Genomic DNA, 22,056 nt, shown 5'->3' on the forward strand with positions numbered 1-22,056 from the left:
TTATATTCTTGTACATAGGGGGCAGTATTATAGTAGTTATACATAGGGGGCAGTATTATAGTAGTTATACATAGGGGGCAGTATTATAGTAGTTATATTCTTGTACATAGGGGGCAGTATTATAGTAGTTATATTCTTGTACATAGGGGGCAGTATTATAGTAGTTATATTCCTGTACATAGGCGGCAGTATTATAGTAGTTATATTCCTGTACATAGGGGGCAGTATTATAGTAGTTATATTCTTGTACATAGGGGGGCAGTATTATAGTAGTTATATTCTTGTACATAGGGACAGTATTATAGCCAGGAGATCCTCCCCCCCTACAGGTGAGTAGAGGGACCGCGGGGGGCGCTGGCAGTACCAGTGTATCAGGGATTTTTGGGATTTGGCCTCTCACGCTCCGGATCTGTAGATATGAACCATTTCCATATTAATCCCGGTCACCATGACATCTTGTTGTGCTGGCTCTGAGGTCATGACATGTGTGGCTTTCCCCTTGGAAACTGCTTAGACTTGATTTCTATGACCTGTGACCTCTGACCCAGGATAACAAAGGGCAAAAAAACGAATGTCAGAAATGGAATGACTTTAATTCCCTTTAAAAGCCCCGCCCCCTCCGTCCCTTTAATCTTCCATTGCCGTTCATCACAATTATAAATCTTATATACAAGTAAATCCAGCGAGGAGAAGGCCGGGCGCAGGGAGCCGCTGCTACAGGAACGACACCCCTGCTGTGCAAAGTAATCCGTCCAGAGGAAGCCGAGATTTCACATGGAAGACGCCAGCGCTCACTGCACCCCTTCTTCTTCTACATAGGTGGAGGGGAACCAGCCGATCTGCAGAGACACCAGGGACGCAACTGATACACTGTAACGCAGCAGCAGCCGCCAGAAAGGAAACGTGTCCCAGCTCTGGTATTGGCCACAAATCACAGACATCTATACAACAAGGACCTGGTTATATCCAAATCATCCTATCTGATGTTTTACATAACCTGTATCCTACGCAAACATGTAACTACTCACTAAGTACTACAATTGTCACATATCATCCTGACAGGAGCTCTATAAAGAGATGTGTCATCATACAGACTGCACCTGGAGAGATGTGTAATCAGACCTCACACTGCTGTGCTCTGTGCTCTCTGCACCCAGTGTTATGTACTGTCCCTGGAGAGATGTGTAATCAGACCTCACACTGCTGTGCTCTGTGCTCTCTGCAGTCAGTGTTATGTATTGTCCCTGGAGAGATGTGTAATCATACCTCACACTGCTGTGCTCTGTGCTCTCTGCAGCCAGTGTTATGTATTGTCCCTGGAGAGATGTGTAATCAGACCTCACACTGCTGTGCTCTGTGCTCTCTGCAGCCAGTGTTATGTATTGTCCCTGGAGAGATGTGTAATCAGACCTCACACTGCTGTGCTCTGTGCTCTCTGCAGCCGGTGTTATGTATTATCCCTGGAGAGATGTGTAATTATACCTCACACTGCTGTGCTCTGTGCTCTCTGCAGCCAGTGTTATGTATTGTCCCTGGAGAGATGTGTAATCAGACCTCACACTGCTGTGCTCTGTGCTCTCTGCAGCCAGTGTTATGTATTGTCCCTGGAGAGATGTGTAATCAGACCTCACACTGCTGTGCTCTGTGCTCTCTGCAGCCGGTGTTATGTATTATCCCTGGAGAGATGTGTAATTATACCTCACACTGCTGTGCTCTGTGCTCTCTGCAGCCAGTGTTATGTATTGTCCCTGGAGAGATGTGTAATCAGACCTCACACTGCTGTGCTCTGTGCTCTCTGCAGCCAGTGTTATGTATTGTCCCTGGAGAGATGTGTAATCAGATCTCACACTGCTGTGCTCTGTGCTCTCTGCAGCCAGTGTTATGTATTGTCCCTGGAGAGATGTGTAATCAGACCTCACACTGCTGTGCTCTGTGCTCTCTGCAGCCAGTGTTATGTACTGTCCCTGGAGAGATGTGTAATCAGACCTCACACTGCTGTGCTCTGTGCTCTCTGCAGCCAGTGTTATGTATTGTCCCTGGAGAGATGTGTAATCAGACCTCACACTGCTGTGCTCTGTGCTCTCTGCAGCCAGTGTTATGTACTGTCCCTGGAGAGATGTGTAGTCAGACCTCACACTGCTGTGCTCTGTGCTGTCTGCAGCCAGTGTTAGGTATTGTCCCTGGAGAGATGAGTAATCAGACCTCACACTGCTGAGCTCTGTGCTCTCTGCAGCCAGTGTTATGTATTGTCCCTGGAGAGATGTGTAATCAGACCTCACACTGCTGTGCTCTGTGCTCCCTGCAGCCAGTGTTATGTACTGTCCCTGGAGAGATGTGTAATCAGACCTCACACTGCTGTGCTCTGTGCTCTCTGCAGCCAGTGTTATGTATTGTCCCTGGAGAGATGTGTAATCAGACCTCACACTGCTGTGCTCTGTGCTCTCTGCAGCCAGTGTTAGGTATTGTCCCTGGAGAGATGTGTAATCAGACCTCACACTGCTGTGCTCTGTGCTCTCTGCAGCCAGTGTTAGGTATTGTCCCTGGAGAGATGTGTAATCAGACCTCACACTGCTGTGCTCTGTGCTCTCTGCAGTCAGTGTTATGTACTGTCCCTGGAGAGATGTGTAATCAGACCTCACACTGCTGTGCTCTGTGCTCTCTGCAGCCAGTGTTATGTAGTGTCCCTGGAGAGATGTGTAATCAGACCTCACACTGCTGTGCTCTGTGCTCTCTGCAGTCAGTGTTATGTACTGTCCCTGGAGAGATGTGTAATCAGACCTCACACTGCTGTGCTCTGTGCTCTCTGCTGCCAGTGTTATGTACTGTCCCTGGAGAGATGTGTAATCAGACCTCACAATGCTGTGTTCTGTGCTCTCTGCAGCCAGTGTTATGTAGTGTCCCTGGAGAGATGTGTAATCAGACCTCACACTGCTGTGCTCTGTGCTCTCTGCAGCCAGTGTTAGGTATTGTCCCTGGAGAGATGTGTAATCAGACCTCACACTGCTGTGCTCTGTGCTCTCTGCAGCCAGTGTTATGTACTGTCCCTGGAGAGATGTGTAATCAGACCTCACACTGCTGTGCTCTGTGCTCTCTGCAGCCAGTGTTATGTATTGTCCCTGGAGAGATGTGTAATCAGACCTCACACTGCTGTGCTCTGTGCTCTCTGCAGTCAGTGTTATGTACTGTCCCTGGAGAGATGTGTAATCAGACCTCACACTGCTGTGCTCTGTGCTCTCTGCTGCCAGTGTTATGTACTGTCCCTGGAGAGATGTGTAATCAGACCTCACACTGCTGTGCTCTGTGCTCTCTGCAGCCAGTGTTATGTATTGTCCCTGGAGAGATGTGTAATCAGACCTCACACTGCTGTGCTCTGTGCTCTCTGCAGCCAGTGTTATGTATTGTCCCTGGAGAGATGTGTAATCAGACCTCACACTGCTGTGCTCTGTGCTCTCTGCAGCCAGTGTTATGTATTGTCCCTGGAGAGATGTGTAATCAGACCTCACACTGCTGTGCTCTGTGCTCTCTGCAGCCAGTGTTATGTATTGTCCCTGGAGAGATGTGTAATCAGACCTCACACTGCTGTGCTCTGTGCTCTCTGCAGCCAGTGTTATGTATTGTCCCTGGAGAGATGTGTAATCAGACCTCACACTGCTGTGCTCTGTGCTCTCTGCAGTCAGTGTTATGTACTGTCCCTGGAGAGATGTGTAATCAGACCTCACACTGCTGTGCTCTGTGCTCTCTGCTGCCAGTGTTATGTACTGTCCCTGGAGAGATGTGTAATCAGACCTCACACTGCTGTGCTCTGTGCTCTCTGCAGCCAGTGTTATGTATTGTCCCTGGAGAGATGTGTAATCATACCTCACACTGCTGTGCTCTGTGCTCTCTGCAGCCAGTGTTATGTACTGTCCCTGGAGAGATGTGTAATCATACCTCACACTGCTGTGCTCTGTGCTCTCTGCAGCCAGTGTTATGTACTGTCCCTGGAGAGATGTGTAATCATAACTTACACTGCTGTGCTCTGTGCTCTCTGCAGCCAGTGTTATGTATTGTCCCTGGATAGATGTATAATCAGACCTCACACTGCTGTGCTCTGTGCTCTCTGCAGCCAGTGTTATGTATTGTCCCTGGAGAGATGTGTAATCATACCTCACACTGCTGAGCTCTGTGCTCTCTGCAGCCAGTGTTATGTATTGTCCCTGGAGAGATGTGTAATCAGACCTCACACTGCTGTGCTCTGTGCTCTCTGCAGCCAGTGTTATGTACTGTCCCTGGAGAGATGTGTAATCATACCTTACACTGCTGTGCTCTGTGCTCTCTGCAGCCAGTGTTATGTAATGTCCCTGGAGAGATGTGTAATCATACCTCACACTGCTGTGCTCTGTGCTCTCTGCAGCCAGTGTTATGTACTGTCCCTGGAGAGATGTGTAATCATACCTCACACTGCTGTGCTCTGTGCTCTCTGCAGCCAGTGTTATGTATTGTCCCTGGAGAGATGTGTAATCAGACCTCACACTGCTGTGCTCTGTGCAGCCAGTGATTAAACCTTTCAAGGGACAATACATAGCCCTGGCTGCACAGAGCACAGCAGTGTGAGGTCTGATCACCCCCCTCAGGTTGGTTATGTCCTTTGTAGAATGTGACTATGAGCAGAGAGGAGTGAAGCTTTGAGGCCGCTTTGATATTAATGAGAAGAATGAGGCTGGTGTTTCTGTGAGGTACAGCCGCTGATGCGGGGTCTGAGGCTTCTATTACTGGGGGCCCGTCCCTGCTCCTGGGATACTCACTTTCCCGTTGGCCTCTCCCTTCCACCATCCCTGGTCCCCTCCGATGCGGCTGTAGATCTTCACCAGGTCTCCTTCCTGCAGCGAGAGCTCCCGCATGTCCCTGGCTGCAAAGTTATAGCGAGCAACAGCCGTGCCTACAGGGCGCTGCGAGATCACTGAGGAGAGAGCAGGGGGTTACTATGAGAAGAAGAGGAGGAGGGAGCAGGGGGTTACTATGAGAAGAAGAGGAGGGGGGAGCAGGGGGTTACTATGAGAAGAGGAGGAGGAGGGAGCAGGGGGTTACTATGAGAAGAAGAGGAGGAGTGAGCAGGGGGTTACTATGAGAAGAAGAAGAGGAGGAGGGAGCAGGGGGTTACTATGAGAAGAAGAAGAGGAGGAGTGAGCAGGGGGTTACTATGAGAAGAAGAGGAGGAGGGAGCAGGGGGTTACTATGAGAAGAAGAAGAGGAGGAGGGAGCAGGGGGTTACTATGAGAAGAAGAAGAGGAGGAGGGAGCAGGGGGTTACTATGAGAAGAAGAAGAGGAGGAGGGAGCAGGGGGTTACTATGAGAAGAAGAGGAGGAGGGAGCAGGGGGTTACTATGAGAAGAAGAGGAGGAGGGAGCAGGGGGTTACTATGAGAAGAGAGGAGGAGAGAGCAGGGGGTTACTATGAGAAGAAGAGGAGGAGGGAGCAGGGGATTACTATGAGAAGAAGAGGAGGAGGGAGCAGGGGGTTACTATGAGAAGAAGAGGAGGAGGGAGCAGGGGGTTACTATGAGAAGAAGAGGAGGAGGGAGCAGGGGGTTACTATGAGAAGAGGAGGAGAGAGCAGGCGGTTACTATGAGAAGAAGAGGAGGAGGGAGCAGGGGGTTACTATGAGAAGAGGAGGAGAGAGCAGGCGGTTACTATGAGCAGAGGAGGAGGGAGCAGGGGGTTACTATGAGAAGAGGAGGAGGGAGCAGGGGGTTACTATGAGAAGAGGAGAAGGAGGGAGCAGGGGTTACTATGAGCAGAGAGGAGGAGGGAGCAGGGGGTTACTATGAGAAGTAGAGGAGGAGGGAGCAGGGGTTACTATGAGCAGAGAGGAGGAGAGAGCAGGGGATTACTATGAGCAGAGAGGAGGAGGAGAGAGCAGGGGGTTACTATGAGAAGAAGAGGAGGAGAGAGCAGGGGGTTACTATGAGAAGAAGAGGAGGAGAGAGCAGGGGGTTACTATGAGAAGAAGAGGAGGAGGGAACAGGGGGTTACTATGAGAAGAAGAGGAGGAGGGAGCAGGGGGTTACAATGAGAAGAAGAAGAGGAGGAGGGAGCAGGGGGTTACTATGAGAAGAAGAGGAGGGAGCAGGGGGTTACTATGAGAAGAAGAAGAGGAGGAGAGAGCAGGGGGTTACAATGAGCAGAGAGGAGGAGAGAGCAGGGGGTTACTATGAGAAGAAGAAGAGGAGGAGGGAGCAGGGGATTACTATGAGCAGAGAGGAGGAGGAGAGAGCAGGGGGTTACTATGAGAAGAGAGGAGGAGAGAGCAGGGGATTACTATGAGAAGAAGAGGAGAAGGGAACAGGGGTTACTATGAGAAGAAGAGGAGGAGGGAGCAGGGGGTTACTATGAGAAGAAGAGGAGGAGGGAGCAGGGGGTTACTATAAGAAGAGGAGGAGGAGGGAGCAGGGGGTTACTATGAGAAGAAGAGGAGGAGAGAGCAGGGGGTTACTATGAGAAGAAGAGGAGGAGAGAGCAGGGGGTTACTATGAGAAGAAGAGGAGGAGTGAGCAGGGGGTTACTATGAGAAGAAGAGGAGGAGAGAGCAGGGGATTACTATGAGAAGAAGAGGAGGAGGGAGCAGGGGGTTACTATGAGAAGAGGAGGAGAGAGCAGGGGATTACTATGAGCAGAGAGGAGGAGGAGAGAGCAGGGGGTTACTATGAGAAGAGAGGAGGAGGGAGCAGGGGATTACTATGAGAAGAAGAGGAGGAGAGAGCAGGGGGTTACTATGAGAAGAAGAGGAGGAGGGAGCAGGGGGTTACTATGAGAAGAAGAGGAGGAGATAGCAGGGGGTTACTATGAGAAGAAGAGGAGGAGAGAGCAGGGGGTTACTATGAGAAGAAGAGGAGGAGTGAGCAGGGGGTTACTATGAGAAGAAGAGGAGGAGGGAACAGGGGGTTACTATGAGAAGAAGAGGAGGAGGGAGCAGGGGGTTACTATGAGAAGAAGAGGAGGGAGCATGTGACCATGACATGTACAGAGCGTGTGCGGTGGGGCCGGTACCATACAGTGTGAGGATGCTGATGGATCTCCGGGCCGGGGCAGTAGTCACTATGTAATGAGTAGTTCTACTACACAGTAACAAATCCTCAGCAGGACAGGTCAGTGCACAGTGTAACAGATGGTCAGCAGGACAGGTCAGTGCACAGTGACGCAGTGAAACAGATGGTCAGCAGGACAGGTCAGTGCACAGTGCCGCAGTGTAACAGATGGTCAGGAGGGAGGGAGCAGGGGGTTACTATGAGAAGAAGAGGAGGAGAGAGCAGGGGGTTACTATGAGAAGAAGAGGAGGAGGGAACAGGGGGTTACTATGAGAAGAAGAGGAGGAGGGAGCAGGGGGTTACAATGAGAAGAAGAAGAGGAGGAGGGAGCAGGGGGTTACTATGAGAAGAAGAGGAGGGAGCAGGGGGTTACTATGAGAAGAAGAAGAGGAGGAGAGAGCAGGGGGTTACAATGAGCAGAGAGGAGGAGAGAGCAGGGGGTTACTATGAGAAGAAGAAGAGGAGGAGGGAGCAGGGGATTACTATGAGAAGAAGAGGAGGAGGGAGCAGGGGGTTACTATGAGAAGAAGAGGAGGGAGCAGGGGGTTACTATGAGAAGAAGAGGAGGAGAGAGCAGGGGGTTACAATGAGCAGAGAGGAGGAGAGAGCAGGGGGTTACTATGAGAAGAAGAAGAGGAGGAGGGAGCAGGGGGTTACTATGAGAAGAAGAGGAGGGAGCATGTGACCATGACATGTACAGAGCGTGTGCGGTGGGGCCGGTACCATACAGTGTGAGGATGCTGATGGATCTCCGGGCCGGGGCAGTAGTCACTGTGTAATGAGTAGTTCTACTACACGGTAACAAATCCTCAGCAGGACAGGTCAGTGCACAGTGTAACAGATGGTCAGCAGGACAGGTCAGTGCACAGTGACACAGTGAAACAGATGGTCAGCAGGACAGGTCAGTGCACAGTGACGCAGTGAAACAGATGGTCAGCAGGACAGGTCAGTGCACAGTGCCGCAGTGTAACAGATGGTCAGCAGGACAGGTCAGTGCACAGTGCCGCAGTGTAACAGATGGTCAGCAGGACAGGTCAGTGCACAGTGTAACAGATGGTCAGCAGGACACGTCAGTGCACAATGACACAGTGTAACAGATGGTCAGCAGGACAGGTCAGTGCACAGTGTAACAGATGGTCAGCAGGACAGGTCAGTACACAGTGTAACAGATGGTCAGCAGGACACGTCAGTGCACAATGACACAGTGTAACAGATGGTCAGCAGGACAGGTCAGTACACAGTGTAACAGATGGTCAGCAGGACAGGTCAGTGCACAGTGCCGCAGTGTAACAGATGGTCAGCAGGACAGGTCAGTGCACAGTGCCGCAGTGTAACAGATGGTGAGCAGGACAGATCAGTGCACAGTGACACAGTGTAACAGATGGTCAGCAGGACAGGTCAGTGCACAGTGATAGTGTAACAGATGGTCAGCAGGACAGGTCAGTGCACAGTGATAGTGTAACAGATGGTCAGCAGGACAGGTCAGTGCACAGTGATAGTGTAACAGATGGTCAGCAGGACAGGTCAGCGCACAGTGACACAGTGTAACAGATGGTCAGCAGGACAGGTCAGTGCACAGTGACACAGTAACAGATGGTCAGCAGGACAGGTCAGTGCACAGTGACACAGTGTAACAGATGGTGAGCAGGACAGATCAGTGCACAGTGACACAGTGTAACAGATGGTCAGCAGGACAGGTCAGTGCACAGCGATAGTGTAACAGATGGTAAGCAGGACAGGTCAGTGCACAGTGACACAGTGTAACAGATGGGCAGAAGGACAGGTCAGTGCACAGTGACACAGTGTAACAGATGATCAGCAGGACAGGTCAGTGACACAGTGTAACAGATGATCAGCAGGACAGGTCAGTGCACGGTGTAACAGATGGTCAGCAGGAAACGTCAGTGCACAATGACACAGTTTAACAGATGGTCAGCAGGACAGGTCAGTGCACAGTGACACAGTGTAACAGATGGTCAGCAGGACAGGTCAGTGCACAGTGACACAGTGTAACAGCTGGTAAGCAGGACAGGTCAGTGCACAGTGATAGTGTAACAGATGGTCAGCAGGACACGTCAGTGCACAATGACACAGTGTAACAGATGATCAGCAGGACAGGTCAGTACACAGTGTAACAGATGGTCAGCAGGACAGGTCAGTGCACAGTGACGCAGTGTAACAGATGGTCAGCGGGACAGGTCAGTGCACAGTGACACAGTGTAACAGATGGTCAGCAGGACAGGTCAGTGCACAGTGACACAGTGTAACAGATGGTCAGCAGGACAGGTCAGTGCACAGTGACACAGTGTAACAGATGGTAAGCAGGTCAGGTCAGTGCACAGTGACACAGTGTAACAGATGGTCAGCAGGACAGGTCAGTGCACAGTGACACAGTAACAGATGGTCAGCAGGACAGGTCAGTGCACAGTGACACAGTGTAACAGATGGTGAGCAGGACAGGTCAGTGCACAGTGACACAGTGTAACAGATGGTCAGCAGGACAGGTCAGTGCACAGTGACACAGTGTAACAGATGGTCAGCAGGACAGGTCAGTGCACAGTGACACAGTGTAACAGATGGTCAGCAGGACAGGTCAGTGCACAGTGACACAGTTTAACAGATGGTCAGCAGGACACGTCAGTACACAATGACACAGTGTAACAGATGATCAGCAGGACAGGTCAGTGCACAGTGTAACAGATGATCAGCAGGACAGGTCAGTGCACAGTGACAGTGTAACAGATGGTCAGCAGGACAGGTCAGTGCACAGTGACACAGTGTAACAGATGGTCAGCAGGACAGGTCAGTGCACAGTGACACAGTGTAACAGATGGTCAGCAGGACAGGTCAGTGCACAGTGATAGTGTAACAGATGGTAAGCAGGACAGGTCAGTGCACAGTGACACAGTGTAACAGATGGTCAGCAGGACAGGTCAGTGCACAGTGACGCAGTGAAACAGATGGTCAGCAGGACAGGTCAGTGCACAGTGCCGCAGTGTAACAGATGGTCAGCAGGACAGGTCAGTGCACAGTGCCGCAGTGTAACAGATGGTCAGCAGGACAGGTCAGTGCACAGTGCCGCAGTGTAACAGATGGTGAGCAGGACAGATCAGTGCACAGTGATAGTGTAACAGATGGTGAGCAGGACAGGTCAGTGCACAGTGCCGCAGTGTAACAGATGGTCAGCAGGACAGGTCAGTGCACAGTGACACAGTGTAACAGATGGTCAGCAGGACAGGTCAGTGCACAGTGACACAGTGTAACAGATGGTCAGCAGGACAGGTCAGTGCACAGCGATAGTGTAACAGATGGTAAGCAGGACAGGTCAGTGCACAGTGACACAGTGTAACAGATGGTCAGCAGGACAGGTCAGTGCACAGTGATAGTGTAACAGATGGTCAGCAGGACAGGTCAGTGCACAGTGATTGTGCACTGACCTGTCCTGCTGACCATCTGTTACACTGTGTCACTGTGCGCTGACCTGTCCTGCTGACCATCTGTTACACTGTGTCACTGTGCACTGACCTGTCCTGCTGACCATCTGTTACACTGTGTCACTGTGCACTGATCTGTCCTGCTCACCATCTGTTACACTGTGTCACTGTGCACTGACCTGTCCTGCTGACCATCTGTTACTGTGTCACTGTGCACTGACCTGTCCTGCTGACCATCTGTTACACTGTGTCACTGTGCGCTGACCTGTCCTGCTGACCATCTGTTACACTGTGACACAGTAACAGATGGTCAGCAGGACAGGTCAGTGCACAGTGACACAGTGTAACAGATGGTGAGCAGGACAGATCAGTGCACAGTGACACAGTGTAACAGATGGTCAGCAGGACAGGTCAGTGCACAGTGACACAGTAACAGATGGTCAGCAGGACAGGTAAGTGCACAGTGACACAGTGTAACAGATGGTGAGCAGGACAGGTCAGTGCACAGTGACACAGTGTAACAGATGATCAGCAGGACAGGTCAGTGACACAGTGTAACAGATGATCAGCAGGACAGGTCAGTGCACAGTGTAACAGATGGTCAGCAGGACACGTCAGTGCACAATGACACAGTGTAACAGATGATCAGCAGGACAGGTCAGTACACAGTGTAACAGATGGTCAGCAGGACAGGTCAGTGCACAGTGACGCAGTGTAACAGATGGTCAGCGGGACAGGTCAGTGCACAGTGACACAGTGTAACAGATGGTCAGCAGGACAGGTCAGTGCACAGTGACACAGTGTAACAGATGGTCAGCAGGTCAGGTCAGTGCACAGTGACACAGTGTAACAGATGGTCAGCAGGACAGGTCAGTGCACAGTGACACAGTAACAGATGGTCAGCAGGACAGGTCAGTGCACAGTGACACAGTGTAACAGATGGTAAGCAGGACAGGTCAGTGCACAGTGATAGTGTAACAGATGGTCAGCAGGACAGGTCAGTGCACAGTGACACAGTAACAGATGGTCAGCAGGACAGGTCAGTGCACAGTGACACAGTGTAACAGATGGTCAGCAGGACAGGTCAGTGCACAGTGACACAGTGTAACAGATGGTCAGCAGGACAGGTCAGTGCACAGCGATAGTGTAACAGATGGTAAGCAGGACAGGTCAGTGCACAGTGACACAGTGTAACAGATGGTGAGCAGGACAGGTCAGTGCACAGTGACTGTAACAGATGGTAAGCAGGACAGGTCAGTGCACAGTGACACAGTGTAACAGATGGTGAGCAGGACAGGTCAGTGCACAGTGACTGTAACAGATGGTCAGCAGGACAGGTCAGTGCACAGTGACTGTAACAGATGGTCAGCAGGACAGGTCAGTGCACAGTGACTGTAACAGATGGTCAGCAGGACAGGTCAGTGCACAGTGATAGTGTAACAGATGGTCAGCAGGACAGGTCAGTGCACAGTGATAGTGTAACAGATGGTAAGCAGGACAGGTCAGTGCACAGTGATAGTGTAACAGATGGTAAGCAGGACAGGTCAGTGCACAGTGACACAGTGTAACAGATGGTCAGCAGGACAGGTCAGTGCACAGTGACACAGTGTAACAGATGGTAAGCAGGACAGGTCAGTGATAGTGTAACAGATGGTCAGCAGGACAGGTCAGTGCAAAGTGATAGTGTAACAGATGGTCAGCAGGACAGGTCAGTGCAAAGTGACACAGTGTAACAGATGGTAAGCAGGACAGGTCAGTGCACAGTGACACAGTGTAACAGATGGTCAGCAGGACAGGTCAGTGCACAGTGACACAGTGTAACAGATGGTCAGCAGGACAGGTCAGTGCACAGTGACTGTAACAGATGGTCAGCAGGACAGGTCAGTGCACAGTGACTGTAACAGATGGTCAGCAGGACAGGTCAGTGCACAGTGATAGTGTAACAGATGGTCAGCAGGACAGGTCAGTGCAAAGTGATAGTGTAACAGATGGTCAGCAGGACAGGTCAGTGCAAAGTGACACAGTGTAACAGATGGTAAGCAGGACAGGTCAGTGCACAGTGACACAGTGTAACAGATGGTAAGCAGGACAGGTCAGTGCACAGTGACACAGTGTAACAGATGGTCAGCAGGACAGGTCAGTGCACAGTGACACAGTAACAGATGATCAGCAGGACAGGTCAGTACACAGTGTAACAGATGGTCAGCAGGACAGGTCAGTGCACAGTGATAGTGTAACAGATGGTCAGCAGGACAGGTCAGTGCACAGTGACACAGTAACAGATGGTCAGCAGGACAGGTCAGTGCACAGTGACACAGTGTAACAGATGGTGAGCAGGACAGGTCAGTGCACAGTGACACAGTGTAATAGATGGTCAGCAGGACAGGTCAGTGCAAAGTGACACAGTGTAACAGATGGTAAGCAGGACAGGTCAGTGCACAGTGACACAGTGTAACAGATGGTCAGCAGGACAGGTCAGTGCACAGTGACACAGTAACAGATGATCAGCAGGACAGGTCAGTACACAGTGTAACAGATGGTCAGCAGGACAGGTCAGTGCACAGTGACACAGTGTAACAGATGGTCAGCAGGACAGGTCAGTGCACAGTGGCACAGTGTAACAGATGGTCAGCAGGACAGGTCAGAGCACAGTGTAACAGATGGTCAGCAGGACAGGTCAGTGCACAATGTAACAGATGGTCAGCAGGACAGGTCAGTGCACAGTGTAACAGATGGTCAGCAGGACAGGTCAGTGCACAGTGACTGTAACAGATGGTCAGCAGGACAGGTCAGTGCACAGTGACTGTAACAGATGGTCAGCAGGACAGGTCAGTGCACAGTGATAGTGTAACAGATGGTCAGCAGGACAGGTCAGTGCACAGTGATAGTGTAACAGATGGTAAGCAGGACAGGTCAGTGCACAGTGATAGTGTAACAGATGGTAAGCAGGACAGGTCAGTGCACAGTGATAGTGTAACAGATGGTAAGCAGGACAGGTCAGTGCACAGTGACACAGTGTAACAGATGGTCAGCAGGACAGGTCAGTGCACAGTGACACAGTGTAACAGATGGTCAGCAGGACAGGTCAGTGCACAGTGACACAGTGTAACAGATGGTCAGCAGGACAGGTCAGTGCACAGTGACACAGTGTGACGCAGCAGGCGGCAGTACCTGACCAGAAGGGTGAGGACGGGTTCTGACAGGGAAAGCCGAGACCCTGAGGACTGAGAAAAGAAAAGTTGTAGGAAGCGCAGGAGGCTGCAAGAGTCAGAGAGAAGGTGAAGGTAGAAGAAACAGCAAAGGGTTAAACGGCATCACAGCAATCAAAGGGCACGTGCTGCTGGGAGTTGTAGTACCCCTGCCCCATTGGGGGGGCTCTTACCTGGGGATCGGGGGGAGGCGGCACGGCTCCGCTGCTGCTTGTACGGATACTTGAGCGTCGTGTCCAGCTGCTTGAAGCTTTCCTTCAGGGAGTGCCCCTGGTAATACTCCACCAGCTCCTGCAGGAGAGCGGCATCACTAGCTGCCCCCTGGGGATACCCCCCCAACCACTGCCCCAGAGGATACCCCCCCCGAACTGCCCCCCAGAGGACACCTGCCTCCACACCGAGCCCTGCACCTGGTAATACTCCACCAGCTCCTGCAGGAGAGCGGCATCACTAGCTGCCCCCTGGGGATACCCCCCCAACCACTGCCCCAGAGGATACCCCCTCCGAACTGCCCCCCAGAGGACACCTGCCTCCACACCGAGCCCTGCACCTGGTAATACTCCACCAGCTCCTGCAGGAGCGCGGCATCGCTAGCTGCCCCCTGGGGATACCCCCCCAACCACTGCCCCAGAGGATACCCCCTCCGAACTGTCCCCCAGAGGACACCTGCCTCCACACCGAGCCCTGCACCTGGTAATACTCCAGCAGCTCCTGCAGGAGCGTGGCATCGCTAGCTGCCCCCTGGGGATACCCCCCCAACCACTGCCCCAGAGGATACCCCCTCCGAACTGTCCCCCAGAGGACACCTGCCTCCACACCGAGCCCTGCACCTGGTAATACTCCACCAGCTCCTGCAGGAGAGCAGCATAACTAGCTGCCCCCAGGAGATACCCCCCAACCACTGCCCCCAGAGGATACCCCCCCCCCGAACTGCCCCCCAGAGGACACCTGCCCCCACACCGAGCCCTGCACCTGGTAATACTCCACCAGCTCCTGCAGGAGAGCGGCATCACTAGCTGCCCCCAGGGGATACCCCCCAACCACTGCCCCCAGAGGATACCCCCCCCCGAACTGCCCCCCAGAGGACACCTGCCCCCACACCGAGCCCTGCACCTGGTAATACTCCACCAGCTCCTGCAGGTGAGCGGCATCACTAGCTGCCCCCTGGGGATACCCCCTCCGAACTGCCCCCCAGAGAATACCCCCCCGAACTGCCCGCCAGAGGACACCTGCCCCCACACCGAGCCCTGCACCTGGTAATACTCCACCAGCTCCTGCAGGAGAGCGGCGTCACTAACTGCCCCCAGAGGACACCCTTTGAACTTATGCCCCTCTGCATTCTGACTCCACCCCACAAGGTCAAATACCAATAAACTTTCAAACTTCTTCGCCTCCGTGATGTGGATCCAGCTGTCCTTCTCCACCACCTTTATGTGCTTCACCTCATCATTAAATCTATAGGAGACACAAACACCAGACACCCCCAGAGGCTGCATCACTGTGTACATGAGGAGCTCCCCCTAGTGGTGTATAATGTGTATGTAGTGATCTCCCCCTAGTGGTGGTGTATAATGTGTATGTAGTGATCTCCTCCTAGTGGTGGTGTATAATCTGTATGTAGTGATCTCCCCCTAGTGGTGGTGTATAATGTGTATGTAGTGATCTCCTCCTAGTGGTGATGTATAATGTGTATGTAGTGATCTCCCCCTAGTGGTGGTGTATAATGTGTATGTAGTGATCTCCCCCTAGTGGTGGTGTATAATGTGTATGTAGTGATCTCCCCCTAGTGGTGGTGTATAATGTGTATGTAGTGATCTCCTCCTAGTGGTGGTGTATAATCTGTATGTAGTGATCTCCCCCTAGTGGTGGTGTATAATGTGTATGTAGTGATCTCCTCCTAGTGGTGATGTATAATGTGTATGTAGTGATCTCCCCCTAGTGGTGGTGTATAATGTGTATGTAGTGATCTCCTCCTAGTGGTGGTGTATAATCTGTATGTAGTGATCTCCCCCTAGTGGTGGTGTATAATGTGTATGTAGTGATCTCCTCCTAGTGGTGGTGTATAATGTGTATGTAGTGATCTCCTCCTAGTGGTGGTGTATAATGTGTGTGTAGTGATCTCCCCCTAGTGGTGGCTGTATAATCTGTATGTAGTGAGCTTCCCCTAGTGGTGATGTATCTCCCCCTAGTGGTGGTGTACAATGTGTATGTAGTGACCTCCTCCTAGTGGTGGTGTATAATGTGTATGTAGTGATCTCCCCCTAGTGGTGGTGTATAATCTGTATGTAGTGATCTCCCCCTAGTGGTGGTGTATAATCTGTATGTAGTGATCTCCTCCTAGTGGTGGTGTATAATGTGTATGTAGTGATCTCCTCCTAGTGGTGGTGTATAATCTGTATGTAGTGATCTCCCCCTAGTGGTGGTGTATAATGTGTATGTAGTGATCTCCCCCTAGTGGTGATGTATAATCTGTATGTAGTGATCTCCCCCTAGTGGTGGTGTATAATGTGTATGTAGTGATCTCCCCCTAGTGGTGGTGTATAATCTGTATGTAGTGATCTCCCCCTAGTGGTGGTGTATAATCTGTATGTAGTGATCTCCCCCTAGTGGTGGTGTATAATCTGTATGTAGTGATCTCCCCCTAGTGGTGGTGTATAATCTGTATGTAGTGATCTCCCCCTAGTGGTGATGTATAATCTGTATGTATTGATCTCCCCCTAGTGGTGGTGTATAATGTGTATGTAGTGATCTCCCCCTAGTGGTGGTGTATAATCTGTATGTAGTGATCTCCCCTAGTGGTGATGTATAATCTGTATGTAGTGATCTCCCCCTAGTGGTGGTGTATAATGTGTATGTAGTGATCTCCCCCTAGTGGTGGTGTATAATCTGTATGTAGTGATCTCCCCTAGTGGTGATGTATAATCTGTATGTAGTGATCTCCTCCTAGTGGTGGTGTATAATGTGTATGTAGTGATCTCCCCCTAGTGGTGGTGTATAATGTGTATGTAGTGATCTCCCCCTAGTGGTGGTGTATAATGTGTATGTAGTGATCTCCTCCTAGTGGTGGTGTATAATGTGTATGTAGTGATCTCCTCCTAGTGGTGGTGTATAATGTGTATGTAGTGATCTCCTCCTAGTGGTGATGTATAATGTGTATGTAGTGATCTCCCCCTAGTGGTGGTGTATAATCTGTATGTAGTGAGCTCCCCCTAGTGGTGGTGTATAATGTCTATGTAGTGATCTCCCCCTAGTGGTGGTGTATAATGTGTATGTAGTGATCTCCTCCTAGTGGTGGTGTATAATGTGTATGTAGTGATCTCCCCCTAGTGGTGGTGTATAATGTGTATGTAGTGAGCTCCCCCTAGTGGTGGTGTATAATCTGTATGTAGTGATCTCCTCCTAGTGGTGGTGTATAATCTGTATATAGTGGTGGTGTATAATGTGTATGTAGTGATCTCCTCCTAGTGGTGGTGTATAATGTGTATGTAGTGATCTCCTCCTAGTGGTGGTGTATAATGTGTATGTAGTGATCTCCTCCTAGTGGTGGTGTATAATGTGTATGTAGTGAGCTCCCCCTAGTGGTGGTGTATAATCTGTATGTAGTGATCTCCCCCTAGTGGTGGTGTATAATGTGTATGTAGTGATCTCCTCCTAGTGGTGGTGTATAATCTGTATGTAGTGATCTCCCCCTAGTGGTGGTGTATAATGTGTATGTAGTGATCTCCCCCTAGTGGTGGTGTATAATGTGTATGTAGTGATCTCCCCCTAGTGGTGGTGTATAATGTGTATGTAGTGATCTCCCCCTAGTGGTGGTGTATAATGTGTATGTAGTGATCTCCCCCTAGTGGTGGTGTATAATGTGTATGTAGTGATCTCCCCCTAGTGGTGGTGTATAATGTGTATGTAGTGATCTCCCCCTAGTGGTGGTGTATAATGTGTATGTAGTGATCTCCCCCTAGTGGTGGTGTATAATGTGTATGTAGTGATCTCCCCCTAGTGGTGGTGTATAATGTGTATGTAGTGATCTCCTCCTAGTGGTGGTGTATAATGTGTATGTAGTGATCTCCTCCTAGTGGTGGTGTATAATGTGTATGTAGTGATCTCCCCCTAGTGGTGGTGTATAATCTGTATGTAGTGATCTCCCCCTAGTGGTGGTGTATAATCTGTATGTAGTGATCTCCCCCTAGTGGTGGTGTATAATGTGTATGTAGTGATCTCCTCCTAGTGGTGGTGTATAATCTGTATGTAGTGATCTCCCCCTAGTGGTGGTGTATAATGTGTATGTAGTGATCTCCTCCTAGTGGTGGTGTATAATCTGTATGTAGTGATCTCCCCCTAGTGGTGGTGTATAATCTGTATGTAGTGATCTCCCCCTAGTGGTGGTGTATAATGTGTATGTAGTGATCTCCCCCTAGTGGTGGTGTATAATGTGTATGTAGTGATCTCCCCCTAGTGGTGGTGTATAATGTGTATGTAGTGATCTCCCCCTAGTGGTGGTGTATAATGTGTATGTAGTGATCTCCTACTAGTGGTGGTGTATAATGTGTATGTAGTGATCTCCCCCTAGTGGTGGTGTATAATGTGTATGTAGTGATCTCCCCCTAGTGGTGGTGTATAATGTGTATGTAGTGATCTCCCCCTAGTGGTGGTGTATAATGTGTATGTAGTGATCTCCCCCTAGTGGTGGTGTATAATGTGTATGTAGTGATCTCCCCCTAGTGGTGGTGTATAATGTGTATGTAGTGATCTCCTCCTAGTGGTGGTGTATAATGTGTATGTAGTGATCTCCTCCTAGTGGTGGTGTATAATGTGTATGTAGTGATCTCCCCCTAGTGGTGGTGTATAATCTGTATGTAGTGATCTCCCCCTAGTGGTGGTGTATAATCTGTATGTAGTGATCTCCCCCTAGTGGTGGTGTATAATGTGTATGTAGTGATCTCCTCCTAGTGGTGGTGTATAATGTGTATGTAGTGATCTCCTCCTAGTGGTGGTGTATAATGTGTATGTAGTGATCTCCTCCTAGTGGTGGTGTATAATGTGTATGTAGTGATCTCCCCCTAGTGGTGGTGTATAATGTGTATGTAGTGATCTCCCCCTAGTGGTGGTGTATAATGTGTATGTAGTGATCTCCTCCTAGTGGTGGTGTATAATGTGTATGTAGTGATCTCCCCCTAGTGGTGGTGTATAATGTGTATGTAGTGATCTCCTCCTAGTGGTGGTGTATAATGTGTATGTAGTGATCTCCTCCTAGTGGTGGTGTATAATGTGTATGTAGTGATCTCCCCCTAGTGGTGGTGTATAATGTGTATGTAGTGATCTCCCCCTAGTGGTGATGTATAATGTGTATGTAGTGATCTCCTCCTAGTGGTGGTGTATAATGTGTATGTAGTGATCTCCCCCTAGTCGTGGTGTATAATGTGTATGTAGTGAGCTCCCCCTAGTGGTGGTGTATAATGTGTATGTAGTGATCTCCCCCTAGTGGTGGTGTATAATGTGTATGTAGTGATCTCCTCCTAGTGGTGGTGTATAATGTGTATGTAGTGATCTCCTCCTAGTGGTGGTGTATAATGTGTATGTAGTGATCTCCCCCTAGTGGTGGTGTATAATGTGTATGTAGTGATCTCCCCCTAGTGGTGGTGTATAATGTGTATGTAGTGATCTCCTCCTAGTGGTGATGTATAATGTGTATGTAGTGATCTCCTCCTAGTGGTGATGTATAATGTGTATGTAGTGATCTCCCCCTAGTGGTGGTGTATAATGTGTATGTAGTGATCTCCCCCTAGTGGTGGTGTATAATCTGTATGTAGTGATCTCCCCCTAGTGGTGGTGTATAATGTGTATGTAGTGATCTCCTCCTAGTGGTGATGTATAATCTGTATGTAGTGATCTCCTCCTAGTGGTGATGTATAATGTGTATGTAGTGAGCTCCCCCTAGTGGTGGTGTATAATGTGTATGTAGTGATCTCCCCCTAGTGGTGGTGTATAATGTGTATGTAGTGAGCTCCCCCTAGTGGTGGTGTATAATGTGTATGTAGTGATCTCCCCCTAGTGGTGGTGTATAATGTGTATGTAGTGATCTCCTCCTAGTGGTGGTGTATAATCTGTATGTAGTGATCTCCCCCTAGTGGTGGTGTATAATGTGTATGTAGTGATCTCCCCCTAGTGGTGGTGTATAATCTGTATGTAGTGAGCTCCCCCTAGTGGTGGTGTATAATGTGTATGTAGTGATCTCCTCCTAGTGGTGGTGTATAATGTGTATGTAGTGATCTCCCCCTAGTGGTGGTGTATAATGTGTATGTAGTGATCTCCCCCTAGTGGTGGTGTATAATGTGTATGTAGTGATCTCCCCCTAGTGGTGGTGTATAATGTGTATGTAGTAAGCTCCCCCTAGTGGTGGTGTATAATGTGTATGTAGTGATCTCCCCCTAGTGGTGGTGTATAATCTGTATGTAGTGAGCTCCCCCTAGTGGTGGTGTATAATCTGTATGTAGTGATCTCCCCCTAGTGGTGGTGTATAATGTGTATGTAGTGATCTCCCTCTAGTGGTGGTGTATAATGTGTATGTAGTGATCTCCTCCTAGTTGTTGTGTATAATGTGTATGTAGTGATCTCCCCCTAGTGGTGGTGTATAATCTGTATGTAGTGATCTCCTCCTAGTGGTGGTGTATAATGTGTATGTAGTGATCTCCCCCTAGTGGTGGTGTATAATCTGTATGTAGTGATCTCCTCCTAGTGGTGGTGTATAATCTGTATGTAGTGATCTCCTCCTAGTGGTGGTGTATAATCTGTATGTAGTGATCTCCTCCTAGTGGTGGTGTATAATGTGTATGTAGTGATCTCCCCCTAGTGGTGGTGTATAATGTGTATGTAGTGATCTCCTCCTAGTGGTGGTGTATAATGTGTATGTAGTGAGCTCCCCCTAGTGGTGGTGTATAATGTGTATGTAGTGATCTCCCCCTAGTGGTGGTGTATAATGTGTATGTAGTGATCTCCCCCTAGTGGTGGTGTATAATCTGTATATAGTGATCTCCCCCTAGTGGTGGTGTATAATCTGTATGTAGTGATCTCCCCCTAGTGGTGGTGTATAATGTGTATGTAGTGATCTCCTCCTAGTGGTGGTGTATAATGTGTATGTAGTGATCTCCCCCTAGTGGTGGTGTATAATGTGTATGTAGTGATCTCCCCCTAGTGGTGGTGTATAATCTGTATGTAGTGAGCTCCCCCTAGTGGTGGTGTATAATGTGTATGTAGTGATCTCCCCCTAGTGGTGGTGTATAATCTGTATGTAGTGATCTCCTCCTAGTGGTGGTGTATAATGTGTATGTAGTGATCTCCCCCTAGTGGTGGTGTATAATGTGTATGTAGTGATCTCCCCTAGTGGTGATGTATAATCTGTATGTAGTGATCTCCTCCTAGTGGTGGTGTATAATGTGTATGTAGTGATCTCCCCCTAGTGGTGGTGTATAATGTGTATGTAGTGATCTCCCCCTAGTGGTGGTGTATAATGTGTATGTAGTGATCTCCCCCTAGTGGTGGTGTATAATCTGTATGTAGTGATCTCCCCCTAGTGGTGGTGTATAATGTGTATGTAGTGATCTCCTCCTAGTGGTGGTGTATAATCTGTATGTAGTGATCTCCTCCTAGTGGTGGTGTATAATGTGTATGTAGTGATCTCCCCCTAGTGGTGGTGTATAATGTGTATGTAGTGATCTCCCCTAGTGGTGATGTATAATCTGTATGTAGTGATCTCCTCCTAGTGGTGGTGTATAATGTGTATGTAGTGATCTCCCCCTAGTGGTGGTGTATAATGTGTATGTAGTGATCTCCCCCTAGTGGTGGTGTATAATGTGTATGTAGTGATCTCCCCCTAGTGGTGGTGTATAATGTGTATGTAGTGAGCTCCCCCTAGTGGTGGTGTATAATGTGTATGTAGTGATCTCCTCCTAGTGGTGGTGTATAATCTGTATGTAGTGATCTCCCCCTAGTGGTGGTGTATAATGTGTATGTAGTGATCTCCCCCTAGTGGTGGTGTATAATCTGTATGTAGTGAGCTCCCCCTAGTGGTGGTGTATAATGTGTATGTAGTGATCTCCTCCTAGTGGTGGTGTATAATGTGTATGTAGTGATCTCCCCCTAGTGGTGGTGTATAATGTGTATGTAGTGATCTCCCCCTAGTGGTGGTGTATAATGTGTATGTAGTGATCTCCCCCTAGTGGTGGTGTATAATGTGTATGTAGTAAGCTCCCCCTAGTGGTGGTGTATAATGTGTATGTAGTGATCTCCCCCTAGTGGTGGTGTATAATCTGTATGTAGTGAGCTCCCCCTAGTGGTGGTGTATAATCTGTATGT

The 22,056-nt window shown here is 49.6% G+C and overlaps 1 protein-coding gene across 10 annotated transcripts in view; it reads right to left on the reverse strand.

Moving 5' to 3' along the window:
- Positions 1 to 574: 574 nt before the first annotated feature.
- VAV2 (vav guanine nucleotide exchange factor 2) overlaps positions 575 to 22,056 on the reverse strand; it is a 103,190-nt gene continuing 81,708 nt past the window's right edge. For 7 of the 10 annotated variants that reach the window (XM_072131529.1, XM_072131525.1, XM_072131526.1 and 4 more), the window contains 5 exons: positions 15,075 to 15,162; positions 13,881 to 13,998; positions 13,670 to 13,756; positions 4,785 to 4,939; positions 575 to 839 (listed from right to left, as the gene is read on the reverse strand). In XM_072131529.1, coding sequence (XP_071987630.1) covers positions 792 to 839; positions 4,785 to 4,939; positions 13,670 to 13,756; positions 13,881 to 13,998; positions 15,075 to 15,162 — 496 coding nt within the window. In that variant the 3' untranslated portion in view covers positions 575 to 791. Of the gene's footprint in view, positions 840 to 4,784; positions 4,940 to 13,669; positions 13,757 to 13,880; positions 13,999 to 15,074; positions 15,163 to 22,056 lie in introns of those variants that run through there. The other 3 variants (XM_072131531.1, XM_072131532.1, XM_072131533.1) reach the window with 2 other exon arrangements.

Source organism: Engystomops pustulosus, unplaced genomic scaffold (assembly GCF_040894005.1).
Source record: "Engystomops pustulosus unplaced genomic scaffold, aEngPut4.maternal MAT_SCAFFOLD_85, whole genome shotgun sequence".
Taxonomy (NCBI): Eukaryota; Metazoa; Chordata; class Amphibia; order Anura; family Leptodactylidae; genus Engystomops; species Engystomops pustulosus.